Raw genomic sequence first — 14,629 nt, 5'->3', positions numbered from 1 at the left:
ATTATGTCCCTGGCCCAGGCTGGTTGCTGGTTCTCCTGCCCTCAGGGTCTGGCCTCCATGCCCTGCCTCCACACACACATAAGGGACCAATTTGAGAGCCTTGGTTCCACTGTCATTTCCAAAACAATGAACAATGACCCCCCTTCACTAGGGCCTTCCCCACTGAGCCCTGCCTGGCGGGTGGATAATATCATATAGCCTCAATGAAGACAAGTTTCCTTGCTCTGTGGGTGCCCCACAGGGGGCATGATCTCATCTCTCAGCTTTCATCTTCTCATCTGTCCTTGTAATTAGCAGCCTCTCCCTAACCACCCATCTAAGAAATTAAAAACACAACTTCCATCGACAAATCTGGAGTGATCCTTCCTGCTGTTGAATGGGCTCCATGGACAGGGCCCCCAGGCTTCAACTAATCCTAGTTAGTTCATTAAGAGGATGATGAAAGATGCTCCCTTCATCACATCTGGTCCAAAATATATCCCCAAAGAGAATTCAGCTCCCCCAGGTCCTAGAGCACTATCTTGGCTCAGGAAACCCAGGCCCTGGCTAGCAGAGCCCCCGGGCTGCCTGATGTGACAGCTCCTCAGGGCTGACCTCCTACTCATGTGGCTCTGGCAGAGCAGGAGACTGAAAGGGATTCTTAGGCCAAAGAAATACGAGCCTCGCATTCAGGGAATTTGTTCTTGGTCTAGATTTCTTCTAAATCATCGTTTTAAAAAATATTAACAATGTGCACTCAATTTGGTTTCAAATTAATTTGCTTGGTGTGTTCTGGGAAAAAAATTATTTTTTGGTTTGGGGTGGTAGACAGCAGCCACTATAATCCAGTAGCATTCATTCTGTACATCAACCATTGCTGTTCATTTTGGCTTTCGGTTCATGGCTATGTTCAAGTCCCCAGAGTGTGTGAGAGAAAAATGTGTGTGAAGAAACTAAGAAAATTAAAGTATCTCCCAAAGAAACACGGGGCAGTAATTGGATTGACAGCGCCACAACGAATGCCCCAGAAGAGGATCCTGCCTTCTCAAACGTCCCTCCACCCTCCCCTCCAGATCCCTGATTTTTGGTGCAATTCTTTTCTGGTGAGCATACCTCTCCTTTTTAATTTCATTCTCTCTCTCTCTTTTTCTTGCCTTTACGTTCTTTCTTCCAACCACTTGCCCTTCAGACGCTGCTTTAATATCTGAAATGTTTGTTTCTTTATTTCAGTCGGGGGCCATTTCCTCTCTAGCTCAGGTCCTGAGCCCCTCACGTTCACTCCAATCCTCCTTCTGAGGCTTTCAGCCTGAATATGCCTGGCCTGGGTGAGCATAAGGCTAATGAGAACAGCAGCAACTTATACAGCATTTACCGCATTCGAGGTGCTGACCGAGTGCTTTGTGGAAGACAACGTCCATCCTCATTACGATAGGGACTGTCATCACCCCATTTACAGATAATAAAACCGAGACAAGAGAGGTTCCGTGAATTGCTGTAAGTCATAGCTAGCAAGTGTGGAGTCGGGCTTTAAACAAGGGGGACCCTGATCCGGACACCACACTGCCTCTCCCAGTACTGACACCCCTCCAACCCAGAGAACTTTCACCAACTCTCTTCTTGGCGTATATATGGATAAATAAGAATAAAATAGCCAAGGGCTCCTTTGGTTTCCATGTCCAAATGAAAAATTGTGTTCCAGCATTAACTACTACCCCTGCCCTGCTGTAGACTGAATAAGAGTTGCTACTAAGCTCTCCTCGGCTCCCAGTCAGCTCAAGTACTTGTTTTAGAAGTCAGGGTGGAATTCTGCTGTTTTCTGGCTCACCGTGATTGGGTGTTCTGATGCCAGTGCCAGAGGAGCTACCCACCTGGCACTTGCAGAGTTGGGTACAGAAGAGGCCAGCTCTAAAGAGGTGCTTACCACTGGGGCAGCGAGCTTTCATCTCAGGAGGATGTGGCAGGTGAATGTCAGTACAATGGCTATGGTGGATGCAATGGGGGCCAGCGTTGAGTTTCCACTTCGGACAAATCCAGCTTTTTCCAGTAATCTCCTTTCCCTCTTCCTTATATCTGTGAAATAGAAGCAGTCCACGGTGGTCTTATTTTGCTTGTCAAGCACCAGCATTAAGAAACGTATTACTCAATGGAATACTCCTCAGCCATAAAAATGAATGAAATATTGCCATTTGCAGCAACAAGGGTGGACCTAGAGATTATCATACTAAGTGAAGTAAGTCAGACAGAGAAAGACAAATATCATATGATAGCACTTATATGTGGAATCTAAAAAAGTAATACAAATGAACTTATCTAGGAAACAGAAAGAGACTCACAGACATAGAGAACAAAGTATAGATACCGAAGGGGAAGGGGCAGGGGGAGGGATAAATTAGGAGTCTAGGATTAACAGATACACACTACTATATATAAAATAGATAAACAACAAGGATTTACTGTAGAGCACAGGGAACTATACTCAATACCTTGTAACCTATAATGGAAAAGAATCTGAAAAAGAACATGTATATATTATATACATACATATATAATATATATAAGTATAACTGAATCACTTTACTGTACACCTGAAACTAATACAACATTGTAAACCAACTACACTTCAATTTTAAAAAAAAGAAACATATTACTCCTGCCCTGTTCTCCTGCAAATGAGTGTTAAGGGCTCTTGTTGTGAAGTTTAAATGGGAGGAAGCACAGACAGCCCAGAGCACAATGCCAGCATGTACTGGGGGTTCAGTACATGTCAGCTGCCATTGCTGGATGGTTTCCAAGGTCCCTCCTGATCTGATTCTCTGTGTGTCAGGAGTCATACACTCAGATGCCTACAGGGGTCAGGCAAGTAAGGTAAATGAAGGGAGTGGGCAGAGAGCAATACCAGAGCGAGGATGTCCCAGGCTCACCAGACTGTTTTGAAGTCTGAGATGTGGAATTTTATGAGACATCTCCCTACTCTTAAATGTTGGGAACTAATTGAAAAAGTTAAAGTACTGTAGGGGCCAAACAAAACACATATGCCAGCCTGAAGACTGCCAGATTGAGGCCCCTGCCCTTTGTCTCAGGAACAGCTGCAAAAACCCAAGAGCACATCTCCCTTCCGTAAGTCCAGATGAGGCCATGATTCCGCACCACTCACACATAAAATTCAAGCTTCCCTCCCCTGCTGTTTAAAGAGTCCTTAATGGGAATCCCAGCGTCCTCTGCAAAAACCCTTTCACATTAGCAACATGGTGTCACAGCCCTTCTCGCTGAGTGCTGCCTACAGACCAGGTGCTGGGCTGAACCCTGCACAGGCACACTCTCCCTCGGCTGCTCTCACCACAGTGTGACACGGCAGAAGCCATCATTATGCCCTTCTGACAGCAGAGGAAAGGCTTAGCAGGTTAAGTGACTTGCCTCTTAAGAGGCTGGGATCCAAAGCATGCTGTCCACACGCTCTTCCCCTCAAGAACACCAGCCACCTCCTTCTCTCCACGCCCTGCTATCCTTCAGGGCCTGTCTAAAACGCCACCTCTGCCAGGAGGCTCATCTCTCACACCCATGGAGCTCCTCTCAGTTTGTTTTGTGGCATTTTACCCATTTTATCCTATAATTAATTCACATGTTCACTCATTCAGCACATTTTAACCTGATGTCTGCTATATGCCAGGGGCTGTGCTGGGTGCTGGGGAATATAGGGACAAACAGGGTCTCGGCTCTTCCAGTAGGGGCGATAGACAATAAAAACAAACAAGTAAATAAGATAATTACAAACTGTGTTGGGTGATATGAGAGAAATGAACAGGATGAAGTGATTAAGAGGTGAATGGGGACTGGACCTGCTTGAGACTGTGGTCAAGAAGGCCTCTTGAGGGCTTCCCTGGTGGCGCAGTGGTTGAGAGTTCGTGCCCCGGTCCGGGAAGATCCCACATGCCGCGGAGCGGCTGGGCCCGTGAGCCATGGCCGCTGAGCCTGCGCATCCGGAGCCTGTGCTCCGCGACGGGAGAGGCCACAGCAGTGAGAGGCCCGCATACCGCAAAAAAAAGAGAAGGCCTCCTGAGTCAGTGACATTGACTTCAGGAGACCCAAAGTCAAGACAAAGTCAGCATGAACATCTTAGCAGAAGACATTCCAGGCAGAGGGAACAGCAACGGCAGAGATCCTGAGGCACGAATGGGTGTGGATCTTGTTCTAAAAACAGAAAGTTTCTGTGGCTCAAGCTGAGGTATCAAGGCCTGGGATAAGATGTGATGAGGTCAGGAGGTCAGCAGGGGCCCGACTGTGCTGGATCTAATAGCCCATCGGAAGGAATCTGGACTTCATCCAAAAGACCTAAACTTGAAAAAACCTAAGTGTGATAAGAGGCCACTAAAGCTTGTTCAGCAGGGGAGAGACAAGATCTGACTGACATTCTTAAAGGGTCACTCTGGCTGCTGAGTGTATCATGTGTTTTAGGGGGAAGGAGGAAAGCAGGGGTTGCATCTAGAAGTTCTTGCCATAGGCTGGAAGGGAGAGGATATTGCTTGGACTAGGGTGACAGTAGAATGAAGAGAAGCAGAAAGATTCCAGATATATTCTAGAAGTAGAGCCAGCAAACTAATAGCTATTTTTGAGCTTAGTTAACTCATCCTCCCTCAATTTTAAAACTAGGGACACTTTTCCTAATTATTTTGTGTGACTCCCATGGCCTTGCACATAGTAGGAACTTGGTACGTATTTACTGAGTTAAACTGACTTGAATTAAATTGAGTTTTAAATTGAATGATGTCAAATGGAATCAAATTTAATCACATCAACTAAATTGTATTAAAGTGAGTTCAGTGTGTGAGGAAGTACTTCTGTGTCTTCAAAGAGGGTACAATAGGGCTGCCAGCATCCCAACCTGGGGGCACTTCCTTTGGCAGTCTCAAAAGCAGATTTTCTAAAGCCACTTCCTAAAATGTGGATACACAGCTTCGGGCGCAATTACATGCTGGTCTAAAAGTGTAATTGTGGATCCAGAGAGTTAGTTGTAACGGTGGTTCAAATCATTAACCGGTCAACCACCTGAGTCTATGTCAGCAATTATGTAACTATTCCTGCAATTAGATTTGCATTTTTATTTGATTGAAATAGTCTTCATATCGTTTTTAAAACAAAACAGCTATATAAGCATTCTCTTATCTGCCCAAAGCACATCAAGTCAGTGAGACAGAGGCTGTTGCCGGCGAGGAGGGGACATGTGTGTAAGTGTTAGTGTGTGCGTGTGTCCATGTGGACATCTTCCCAGTCAAGGAAATAGGCTGAGCCAGCTCTTCTCCTGCTCGTAATGTTTTAGTGGACTATTTTTGTGAAAGGTAACTGGCCAGTACAAGGATTCACTGACCTCAGTATGGCTAAACCATATGTCACTCACCTGCTGAGCCCTTGGGTTCATTAGAAGAGATGCCTGGGTCTATTCTAAAATCTCTGTAATTTTTTGAAAAGCCTACAGATCAGCTCGGGGGTCGCTTCAGCCAACTTCCAGAATGCCCGGCCCCAGGACCCTTAAGAACCCCTTAGAAGAGCACATTCTACAGGGTAAGTGGTTCTTTCAGCAACTGCTCATCCTACCTGGGATGGCGTTCGTAAAAGATTTCTCCCAGGTGTGCATTTTAATCAGCTTGATGCAGGTCAGAAACTCATTCATCGTCTGAACTCGCTGATCTGTCACTGAAATTGCTGATCATAGAAAAGCTGAATTGAGCTTAGCCATAAACATCTGAAATCGAGGTACAAACAGTGTGTTCAGAGAATTGCTGAGTTGCAGTTGGCCTAAAAATCCAGGGATTGGAGTGTAAGTGTCAGGCCCGAGATTCTCAGCTGAATCCTTCCCTTGAGTTGTGGCTGACGTGCTCTGGGGGACACGACTGGGGTCAGGGCAGATGAGGCCAATGCGTGAATTGCCAGGATGCAAGGAAAGTGCTGGGGACTTTGCCAAACTGAAGAAGCATGCTCCCCTTCCCCAGGGTATTCAAATTCAAGTTGTATAACAACTGTACTGTTTGTGAGCTCAAAGTAAGGGCCCAGGCTTCAGGGCCAGGCCCTGGACACAAAGTCCGCTTCAGTGAGAGTGTGTGTGAAGTACAACAGCAGAGACCTGCCATTACCTGGATGGGGATGAATAGCACACACACGGATATCCCGATGAGAGCTGTGGGCCCCACAATGAAAAAGACGTACACCACACAGACAGCCATTAGGATAAGGATGGTGGCTGGCAAGGGACAAAACAAGGCAGCTTCAAACAAAGAATAACTATCACTTGATAGTATATTGAGCACCCGGAAAGAAAGCACATGGGTTCAGCCTTTGGAAGGGCCACCTAAACATTTCCTCAACTGAAGGCTTTCGGAAGGGCTGAGGGGGTCTGAGGAAGGAAGAGAAAAACTGACTTATGGGGGAGAGAATTGTCAGAGGACCAACAGGGTGAGTTTCGTGGGTCTCATTTTAGTATGACTTTGGAGAGGCCTGTCTTTTAGAACTGAGAATCCCAATGAAGAAAGGCTTAAGTACCACCTGAGAACATGCCGGCGAGGTTGCCAGCTGCCTACCTGATAGCTCTATCTCCTTCTTCCTTATTAGTACAACCCTGCTTAATCAGGGCATCCATGGGCCCAGCAAAAGGACCACATTTCCCAGCCTTCTTTGTGGAAGCATGGTGACCATGTAATTATGTTAAGGGCAATGAGGTATAAGCCAAAGTGCTGAATGGAACTTTGGGGGTGAATTCTTACAGGGAGCCAACTCAACTTGGAAGTCTCCTTCCTCTTACCGGCTCTCTGAAACATGGTTGGGATGGCTGGACCTGCAGCTTCCATCCTGAACCATTATGGGAGCCACGTGCTAAGGTAGTGATGAAGAACAATAGAAAAGCCTGGAAGTCCCCACTCCAGCCCCGGATCATCCTCTTCCAGACTCCTTTTACACAGAGTGAAATAAATCCATCCTGTTTAATCCACTGTTTCGGGGGGTTTTCGGTTATATGCAACTGAATCTAATCGTAATTGATATAGAATATTTTGAACAAACTGAAAGAGCAAGTGTAAGAAAGAAACAAGTCTTTCCCCTTACCTCACACCACCTAGGGTTCCCTTGGCCAGGGAAATGTTCTTGTGTAAAGGGTGAAGATTTTATTGCTAAGGATTAAGGGCTTAAGAAAATGTCAACTCTGAAGTCCAACAGGCATGGTCTTTATTGGGACTTGGCATCCCAAATACTACACAGTTGGAATCATCAGATCCATTAGTCAATCAATTTTATTAAATGCCGTAGTGTTCTCTGTACTGCTTCAGTGTCCTGACTGACGGTCAAAGGGATTGGATGAGGTCACCCCTAAGCCCTGTTCCAACTGGAACAGGGAAGCCTCTCCAAATTCTCCAGCTTGAATGGAGCTCTCCTTTCTCTGAATTCTTCTGGTATTTTGAGTCTCCACCACTTCACTAAGCAAGGAGATGGGACATGATGGGCAGGATATTGACAACCAAAAGTGGGGCAGATATTCCATCCAGGAAACACATCTCACACATATTCAGAAAACTCGGAATTTAGTTTCTTAAAGTTAAACTCCTTCTGGACCAACTTACCTCACCAACAGAGATGTGTGTCAGCGTCTTGAATGACACCAGGTTTTCGAAAACCAGGGTGGAGATGGCCACCTTCAACCAGATCACTGTGTGGTAATTTATGGCCCAGGCAAGGGCCCAAAAGAAAACTTTGGTAAACTCGGTGATGAAAAGGGCTGTGCACAGGCTGATGCCAACCCAGACCTTCCTGGAGATGCTCTGGGTCGGCTGGAGGATTTGGTGAATGAGAATCATCTGTAAAACAGCGCGGTGAAGAGAGAAGAGTGCTGCTGGGGGTCAAGGTAGGTACAGGAGGCCTCAGATAATGTCAGCAAGCTGACTTTATGAGGTAAACTTTTTAATTAATTTCAGTGGCTGCTGCTGTGCTTGACAAAAAGGATTAGCTTTATGAAAATTCACCCCCAAGGAGCGCAAAGATAACAACAACGTACTAAACCCACCAGCTCGTAGAGAAAGTAACTAAAGACATTCTTTGTTAGTCTGGGGACCTGGGAGACAAGGCAGAAGAAGGGCCAGTGCGCTCACCGACCCTATGGCTGCCGTGATAATGCACAGGATATTGGCCACGATATCCATCAAAACATGCGTCCTCTGGAATTTCCAGACCACTCGGCCCAGAGAGGCTTTCTCAGGACCCATCTTTTCTACCTCTTCATCCCAAAGAATTCGAAATCTGTGATGAAAGAACAGGAAGAAGGAAAAAGGTTTACATTACCACTTGCTGGTCAAAGCTACTCTGATGGAAAAAAGTTTGCAAGAATTCTTAGCACAACCCCCATCCCTGGCAGTGGTGGATTCAGAAGAATAGCATTTGTTTTTCCTTCTTCTTTTGGAGGGTGGATGGGACATAAGCGAGGCAGCGGGCAGAGCCCTGACACAGCACAAGCTGGTATCTGGCATTTGGGCTCTTTCCGGGCCTTGATTTCCTCCTCCTGCCTGCCTCTGGCACAATACTGGTTGTGATAAAAACACTGAGGCAACAGAGAAACCAAGAAAAAAATCTTCTCCAGGGCAAGGAGGAGTTTGTCCGTTTCAAAGATCTGAAAGGAGGCCAGTGTGACAGGCGTGTGGGGACACGGGGAGGCAAGGCAGGGCCAGATCTCATGGGATCTCACGGTCCTCACGAAGGAGATTAGATTGCAAAGGAAGCCATTGCAGGCTTTTAAGCCAACATGACAAGATCATTTTACATATCTAAAAGAACATCTGGCTGCTGTGAGAGTAGTGGGTTATGGGGGTGGGGAGCAAAGACGGAAGCAGGGAGACCACAGTGGGAGACCATCGGCATCCAGGTGGGAGGTGGCAGTGGCTTGACACTGGATTTAGAGAAAGGTGGTCAGGGGAGACAACAGGACTTACTGATGAATTAGATGTGGGAGAAAAGGAGAAGGGGGATCAGGGGCCCCAGTTTTCTGACGACTAACTTTGGGAATAGAGTTCACAGAAATGGGGAAAGGGGGAAGAGGGAACATCGCCAGGTGGGGCTGAAGATCAAGAATGCAGCTTTAGGGCTTTCCTGGTGGCTCAGTGGTTGAGAGTCCGCCTGCCGACGCAGGGGACGCGGGTTCGTGTCCCGGTCTGGGAAGATCCCACATGCCGCGGAGCGGCTGGGCCCGTGAGCCATGGCCGCTGAGCCTGCGCGTCTGGAGCCTGTGCTCCGCAACGGGAGCGGCCACAACGGTGAAAGGCCCGCGTACCGTAAAAAAAACAAAACAAAAACAAAAACAAAACAACAAAAAAAAGAATGCAGCTTTAGATATAGGATGCTTGTGAATCGTCCAAGTCCAGTCGGATGCTGGGTGTATGAACTCAGAGTCTGGAGGAGAGGCATGGACTGAAGATAGTGTGTTATTAAGGTTGTCAACATGTGTTTGGTGGGTCAGCCTTTGGAGGAGAACATTAGCACAGAAGGGAAGAGGATCTAAGTTGATGTTGGGTAGATGGAAGGCAACATTAAAAACCGACAGAGAGGTAGAAGGAAAACCTGGTCTGCAGGCACTGGTCCAGCCCCTTTCTCTCCGTGCTCCCTGGCAACTTTCTCCAGTCTATAGATTTTGGAAACTACTACTGACAGAGATTTCTGCAGGACACAGATGAGGGGATGCACAATTGTAGGAGCAATTGCAAGAGCATGATTATAACTCCCAGCCCTTCAAGCATATGAGGCCAAAGAGAAGGAGAATTCCAGAAGAAAGAAATGCAGAGAGAGGGCGATGAGGTCTTCCCCATTGTTTAAGACATGAACCTTGAAGTTCAATGCAGCCGTTAGAAAGAATGAAGTTGAGGTTCTGGGCTGTGGAAAAATCTTCATAAACTCTTCACTGAAAATAGCAAAATGGTTAACCATGAGATAGTATGCTTCAGTTTTTGTTCAGAGAAAAAAAGATGACCTGTGAGTAAGGAGGAAGAAGAAGAGGTATTGATCTGCAGAAGATGGTAACACAGGGTGTGTTTAATCTGAGTAGAAAAAATCCAGGACAGATACACGCCAGCATTTAACAGTGCTGACCTCTGGGGAGTGGGGCTGGAGTACGGTGGGGATACTTCCACTGCTTAAACTTCTGTTACTTTAACATTTCTATAATGAATCTGAATTAGGTTGAATCAATGAAATACATGTTTTTGCAAGTCAAAATTGTCAAATATTGGCAGTTTTCATTTGGTTCAACCTAAACATAGTTTGTAATATAAAAGCTCACAATATTCTGTAATAGCCTAAATGGGAAAAGAATTTGAAAAAGAATAGATACATGTATATGTATAACTGAATCACTTTGCTGTAACACCTGAAACTAACACAACATTGTTAATCAACTATACTCCAATATAAAATAAAAAATTTCTTTAAAAGTCCAATGACAATTTTTAAAGTGAAATACAACACCATGCCTGGAAGCAGCCCAGGTGGTGTCCATCCAGCACAGAGCGAAGTGAGATTCCGGCCACTCTTGCCCCGATGCGGTGCTCCTACAAAATAGCCGATGGCCCTGCCAGAATGGTCCTGAAGCCTCAGGCTCTCAAGAAGTCCATTCTCCCTACCAAACCTCCCCAGTACTCACCTCCCCAGAGACTAGGCCAGGAAGGTCAGTCAGCCCAGCCCTCATCTCAGAGATAAGCCATGAGAACAGCCACCAAACCAGTGGGTGCTGATTTCCGCAAAGGAAAATGGGAGCACACACAAGGACTCACGGGTCCCTTCCCAAAGTGGGCTCCTCTCTAGATGTGACCCAGACAAATCCTGGTACCTTTTGCCATTGATGTCGAATGAGTCATACGGTGACAGTGGGAGCAGGGTGTCCACAGTCAGCGTGTGCTTGTAGCCTCTCATCATCACTGGCGTGAGCCAAGAGAATGTGGGAAAGGAGAGCAGCCCTGCGTCATCCACAGGGTTGGGTGCCAGCCTAAAACAAGCGAAACACTCGGTGTTCCAGGTTGTTGGGGTCATTGCCTTGAGTCCCCGGCTGGAATTCTTAACCACGGTGCTAACCACAGCCACGCTCAGACCTGTGACTCACATCATCAGCCCCATGGGCAGCAGTGTGCTGCGCCAGCTCCTACCCGCTTGCAAGGGCTGATTGTTCGATTTTTAGGAATTCTGCAAGTCAGTTCTTAAACACAGCCTATATTAAAAATTAAATTACATAAATGTAAGTAAATTATCTTAAAGATAAAGGCAATCAATACTCAAAACTCATAGCTTCCAAGATTATTTTACTAGATTTTACTCGTATTTGTTCTTTAGATTATATAAGTCTGTGGTGTCTGTGGTGGAAATACCATACAGGATAGGGCTCTATTACCGTACATCTGTTCCCAAATTTGCGCTCAGTGACATCACGTTGAAATCAGCCATGGTAGGAGAATTTACACCAAAAAAGTGATAAATGCTATGAACCAGGGAATTTTTTAGTGAGCCAGTTGTTGAATATTTACCAGTGACCACCCCATGGGAAAGAGGGTACCTGCTCCATTTGGCATGAGGAAATGGAGACCCAGTAGCTGATCATCAGAGGAGTTGGTTGCCTGGCTTTTGCTCTCAGGAGGATGGGGAGGGTCAGAGTACAGTGTGCCAAAGTAGAGGTGAGGCTGTCCAAGGAGGCAAGAGCTAGAGGCAAACTCATGGTTTATTGTGAGGATTAATACATGTAAGCTGCTACATAAATATTAGCTGGCAGATAAATAAGGAGGACAGGGGAGGTAAAAGAAGGGAGAAAGGAGAAAGGGAAGTAGAGGAGGAAGAAGAAAAGGAAGAAACAATGAAGAAGGAGGAAGAGATATGTTTCTGCCCTTGAGGAACTAGCCATCTAAGATGGAATAAGAGTCAGAGACACAAGAGTGTTATCTACTAATTGCTGAGTGTTTGTTATATTCCAGGCCCTGAAAGAGCTTGGTATTTGTAGCAGATGCTGTCAAGATGCCCTGAGTCGCAGTCCCTGGTGGCGCAGTGGTTAAGAATCTTTGTCACATCCACCTCCGATCTCAGATGTGGAGGACAGCGCTGTGCAGCTCAGGCTCATGCTGACAGCATCCCATCTCACAGGTATCCTGTACCTCTTTTCATTACTGGGTTTGGGGTCTTCTCAGAGCATAAGTGCAGCCCAGAATTACAAGGGGCTAATGTCCCCAAGAAGAAAACCTAACTAATGGAGTACAGGAGCCCACGGACAAATGCCCCCACCGCTCATCCTATGGGTGGAAAATTGTACACTTCTCGGGGGGACCTAGTAGAATCCAGTCCCCATGTCTACAGCAGTGACACTGATGACACACCCCATGTTCTCCTTCCCTGCCTCACTCTCCCTAAATCTTCCCTCCTGCTTCTTGAAATCACCTCCCAAATAAGCTACCTGCATCCAAGTTTTTGATTCAGGCTCTGCTTTTGGGAGAACCCAAGCTAAGATAATATTAATAAGGTACTATGTGCCTGGTGCATAGTAAATGTTTCCTAAAGGGTAACTTTAATGATGAAGTCATGCATCACCTCATATAATCCTAACAACAGCTCAGTGAGATAGGTAGTTGAGAAATATTATGATCCCATTTCATAGACAAGAACATCAAGGCAAAAAGAGGTTAGGGTACTTGCCCAAAATCTTATAGCTGGTCAGTGGTGAAGTAGGGATTCAAACCCAATGCTTGCTGACTCCAGGGTCCCATCATTCTCTTAAGCACTATCCCACATTTCCTCTCCACAAAGAAATTGTAAATTGAGCCAAAACGGTGGGTAGTTAGAGCCCTTCTGCATGGGGCTAAGGATGGTACACCAAGCCCTCACTTTTCAACCTTCACCTCTCACCTTAGAGGGCTCACAGGTGTATCTTTGGTCCATGGATTCTAGGAGAGAGCAGTGCTGTATCACCTCATTATAAAGATGCTACTTGGCCTTCTGCTGCTCAGAGGGCAGACTATAGGGCACTTCTCATGTAGAAAAGGCAGCTTTCTATAATGTTATAGTTAATGTAATGTTAAGAATACATATATATTATAATATGATGCTATAGTTAAGCATGTGAGCTTGGAAATCAGCCTGCCTGGGTTCTTATTCTGTGGTTCAAAACTGACCCAATTCTCTCTCCTCACCTGTATCCCAGACCCTTGGAGCTCCATCCTTCAAGACATTTCTCCACACCTTGAATCTGTGCTGACTTGTGACTTGCTTTGGCCAATAGAATGCTGTGAAAGAAATGGTGTACCGGTTCTGAGCCTGAGTCTCAAGAAGGCCTATATGCTTCATCTCATCCTCTTGGCCACCTACTGCATTACTACGTGATCGAGGGCAGGTTAGCTTGCTTGAAGTTCATAGCCCATGTGGCCCACCTTCCCCCAGCCAGTCAACCCCCAGAAGCATAACCATCTTGTTGACCAGCAGATGCATAAGAAAGCCTGGTCAAGACCAGATGAATCACCCAACTAGGCTTAGCCCAAGTTGCTGACCCACCCATAAAATTGTAAGCTAAATAAATGGCAATTGTTTCGGGCTACTAAATGTAGAGGCAGTTTGTTACAAAGCAAAATCTACCTGATTAAATTTGTGCAAGTTATTTAACCTTGCTCTGTCTCACTTACTCACCCATCAGATAAAGATAATCACAACACCTCCAGGGTGGTTGTGAAGAGTGAATGAGAAGATGTTTGTAAAGCATCTGAACAGGTCCTGGCACATGGAAAGCTCTCTTAAACATTTTTTATTGTCTCCCTTTCACCAAAGGACAGGAGGATTCATGAAGTGAATGGTCAATAAATGAAAAAAATGGATGGATGGATGGATGGATGGAAAGACAAAAGGACAAGCATATAGACCAGCAGCATGGGGAACAGGGTCAGGGTCCACTCTCCTGATGGGCTGGAAATGATTCCTAGAAGTTCTGCCCAGGACCTCCCTCCAATCCTCCTCCTGGCTTACCTTGCATAGAGTCTCACTGGAATCATGGTCTTCAAGCTGGGGTCATATCTCTCTGAAAATGATCTCTGCTGGCTTCACCAGTCCAGATCAGAGATAAGGCAGGGGCCATCACCCACCATCTTGATGGCAGTCTAGAGCCCTGGGTTCCTGGCTTTGGGACCTTCACTCTACAGCAGAGAGATGAGGAGATGAGAAGATTCTCTGGAATGAGATCAGGCAGCCCCTACTCCACCCAGACCAGCTCCTTTTCTCTGACCACTCAGACCTGGTTTCACCAATCAACCCTCCACATTCATGGGAGAGCGTGGCCAGAGACCCCACAACTCCCTCAACTCCACTAAGAGCTTTCCTTATTAGCAAAGACATTCTGTTCCTCTTCTTTCCCATTTTGGGTTGACTGGGAACAGAAAAGCCTGTTACAGGTATTCTACCAGGAGCCAGCCCATGACCAAGACTGAGTCCCAGCCTGGCAAAAGAACCCCAAGATGGTGGATTTTTTGCCTTATTGTGACCCAGAATGAAGTTTGTCACACATACAAACCCTTTTTTCTCTCTCTGATTCTTTCAGATACCCAAGCTTGTGCATCCACGTTCCCATGTCCCCACACCCAAGGATCAGAGAACTTCAACGAGACCACCTCTCAGA

At 46.2% G+C, this 14,629-nt stretch overlaps 1 protein-coding gene across 1 annotated transcript in view; it reads right to left on the bottom strand.

Moving 5' to 3' along the window:
• The window catches only part of ABCC12 (ATP binding cassette subfamily C member 12), a 59,364-nt gene extending 45,262 nt beyond the window's left edge, over positions 1-14,102 (bottom strand). The window contains 7 exon segments of the mRNA XM_029235797.1: positions 1,901-2,049; positions 5,569-5,716; positions 6,105-6,279; positions 7,582-7,814; positions 8,106-8,253; positions 10,826-10,981; positions 13,984-14,102. Of these exon segments, the coding sequence (XP_029091630.1) occupies positions 1,901-2,049; positions 5,569-5,716; positions 6,105-6,279; positions 7,582-7,814; positions 8,106-8,253; positions 10,826-10,981; positions 13,984-14,102 (1,128 nt within the window).
• Between the last annotated feature and the right edge of the window lie 527 nt (positions 14,103-14,629).

The sequence above is a fragment of the Monodon monoceros genome, unplaced genomic scaffold, assembly GCF_005190385.1.
Source record: "Monodon monoceros isolate NGI ecotype Baffin Bay Population unplaced genomic scaffold, NGI_Narwhal_1 Super_Scaffold_10, whole genome shotgun sequence".
NCBI lineage: Eukaryota > Metazoa > Chordata > Mammalia > Artiodactyla > Monodontidae > Monodon > Monodon monoceros.
The sequence above is the reverse complement of the archived record's forward strand: the minus strand, read 5'-3'. Positions and strand labels throughout refer to the sequence as shown.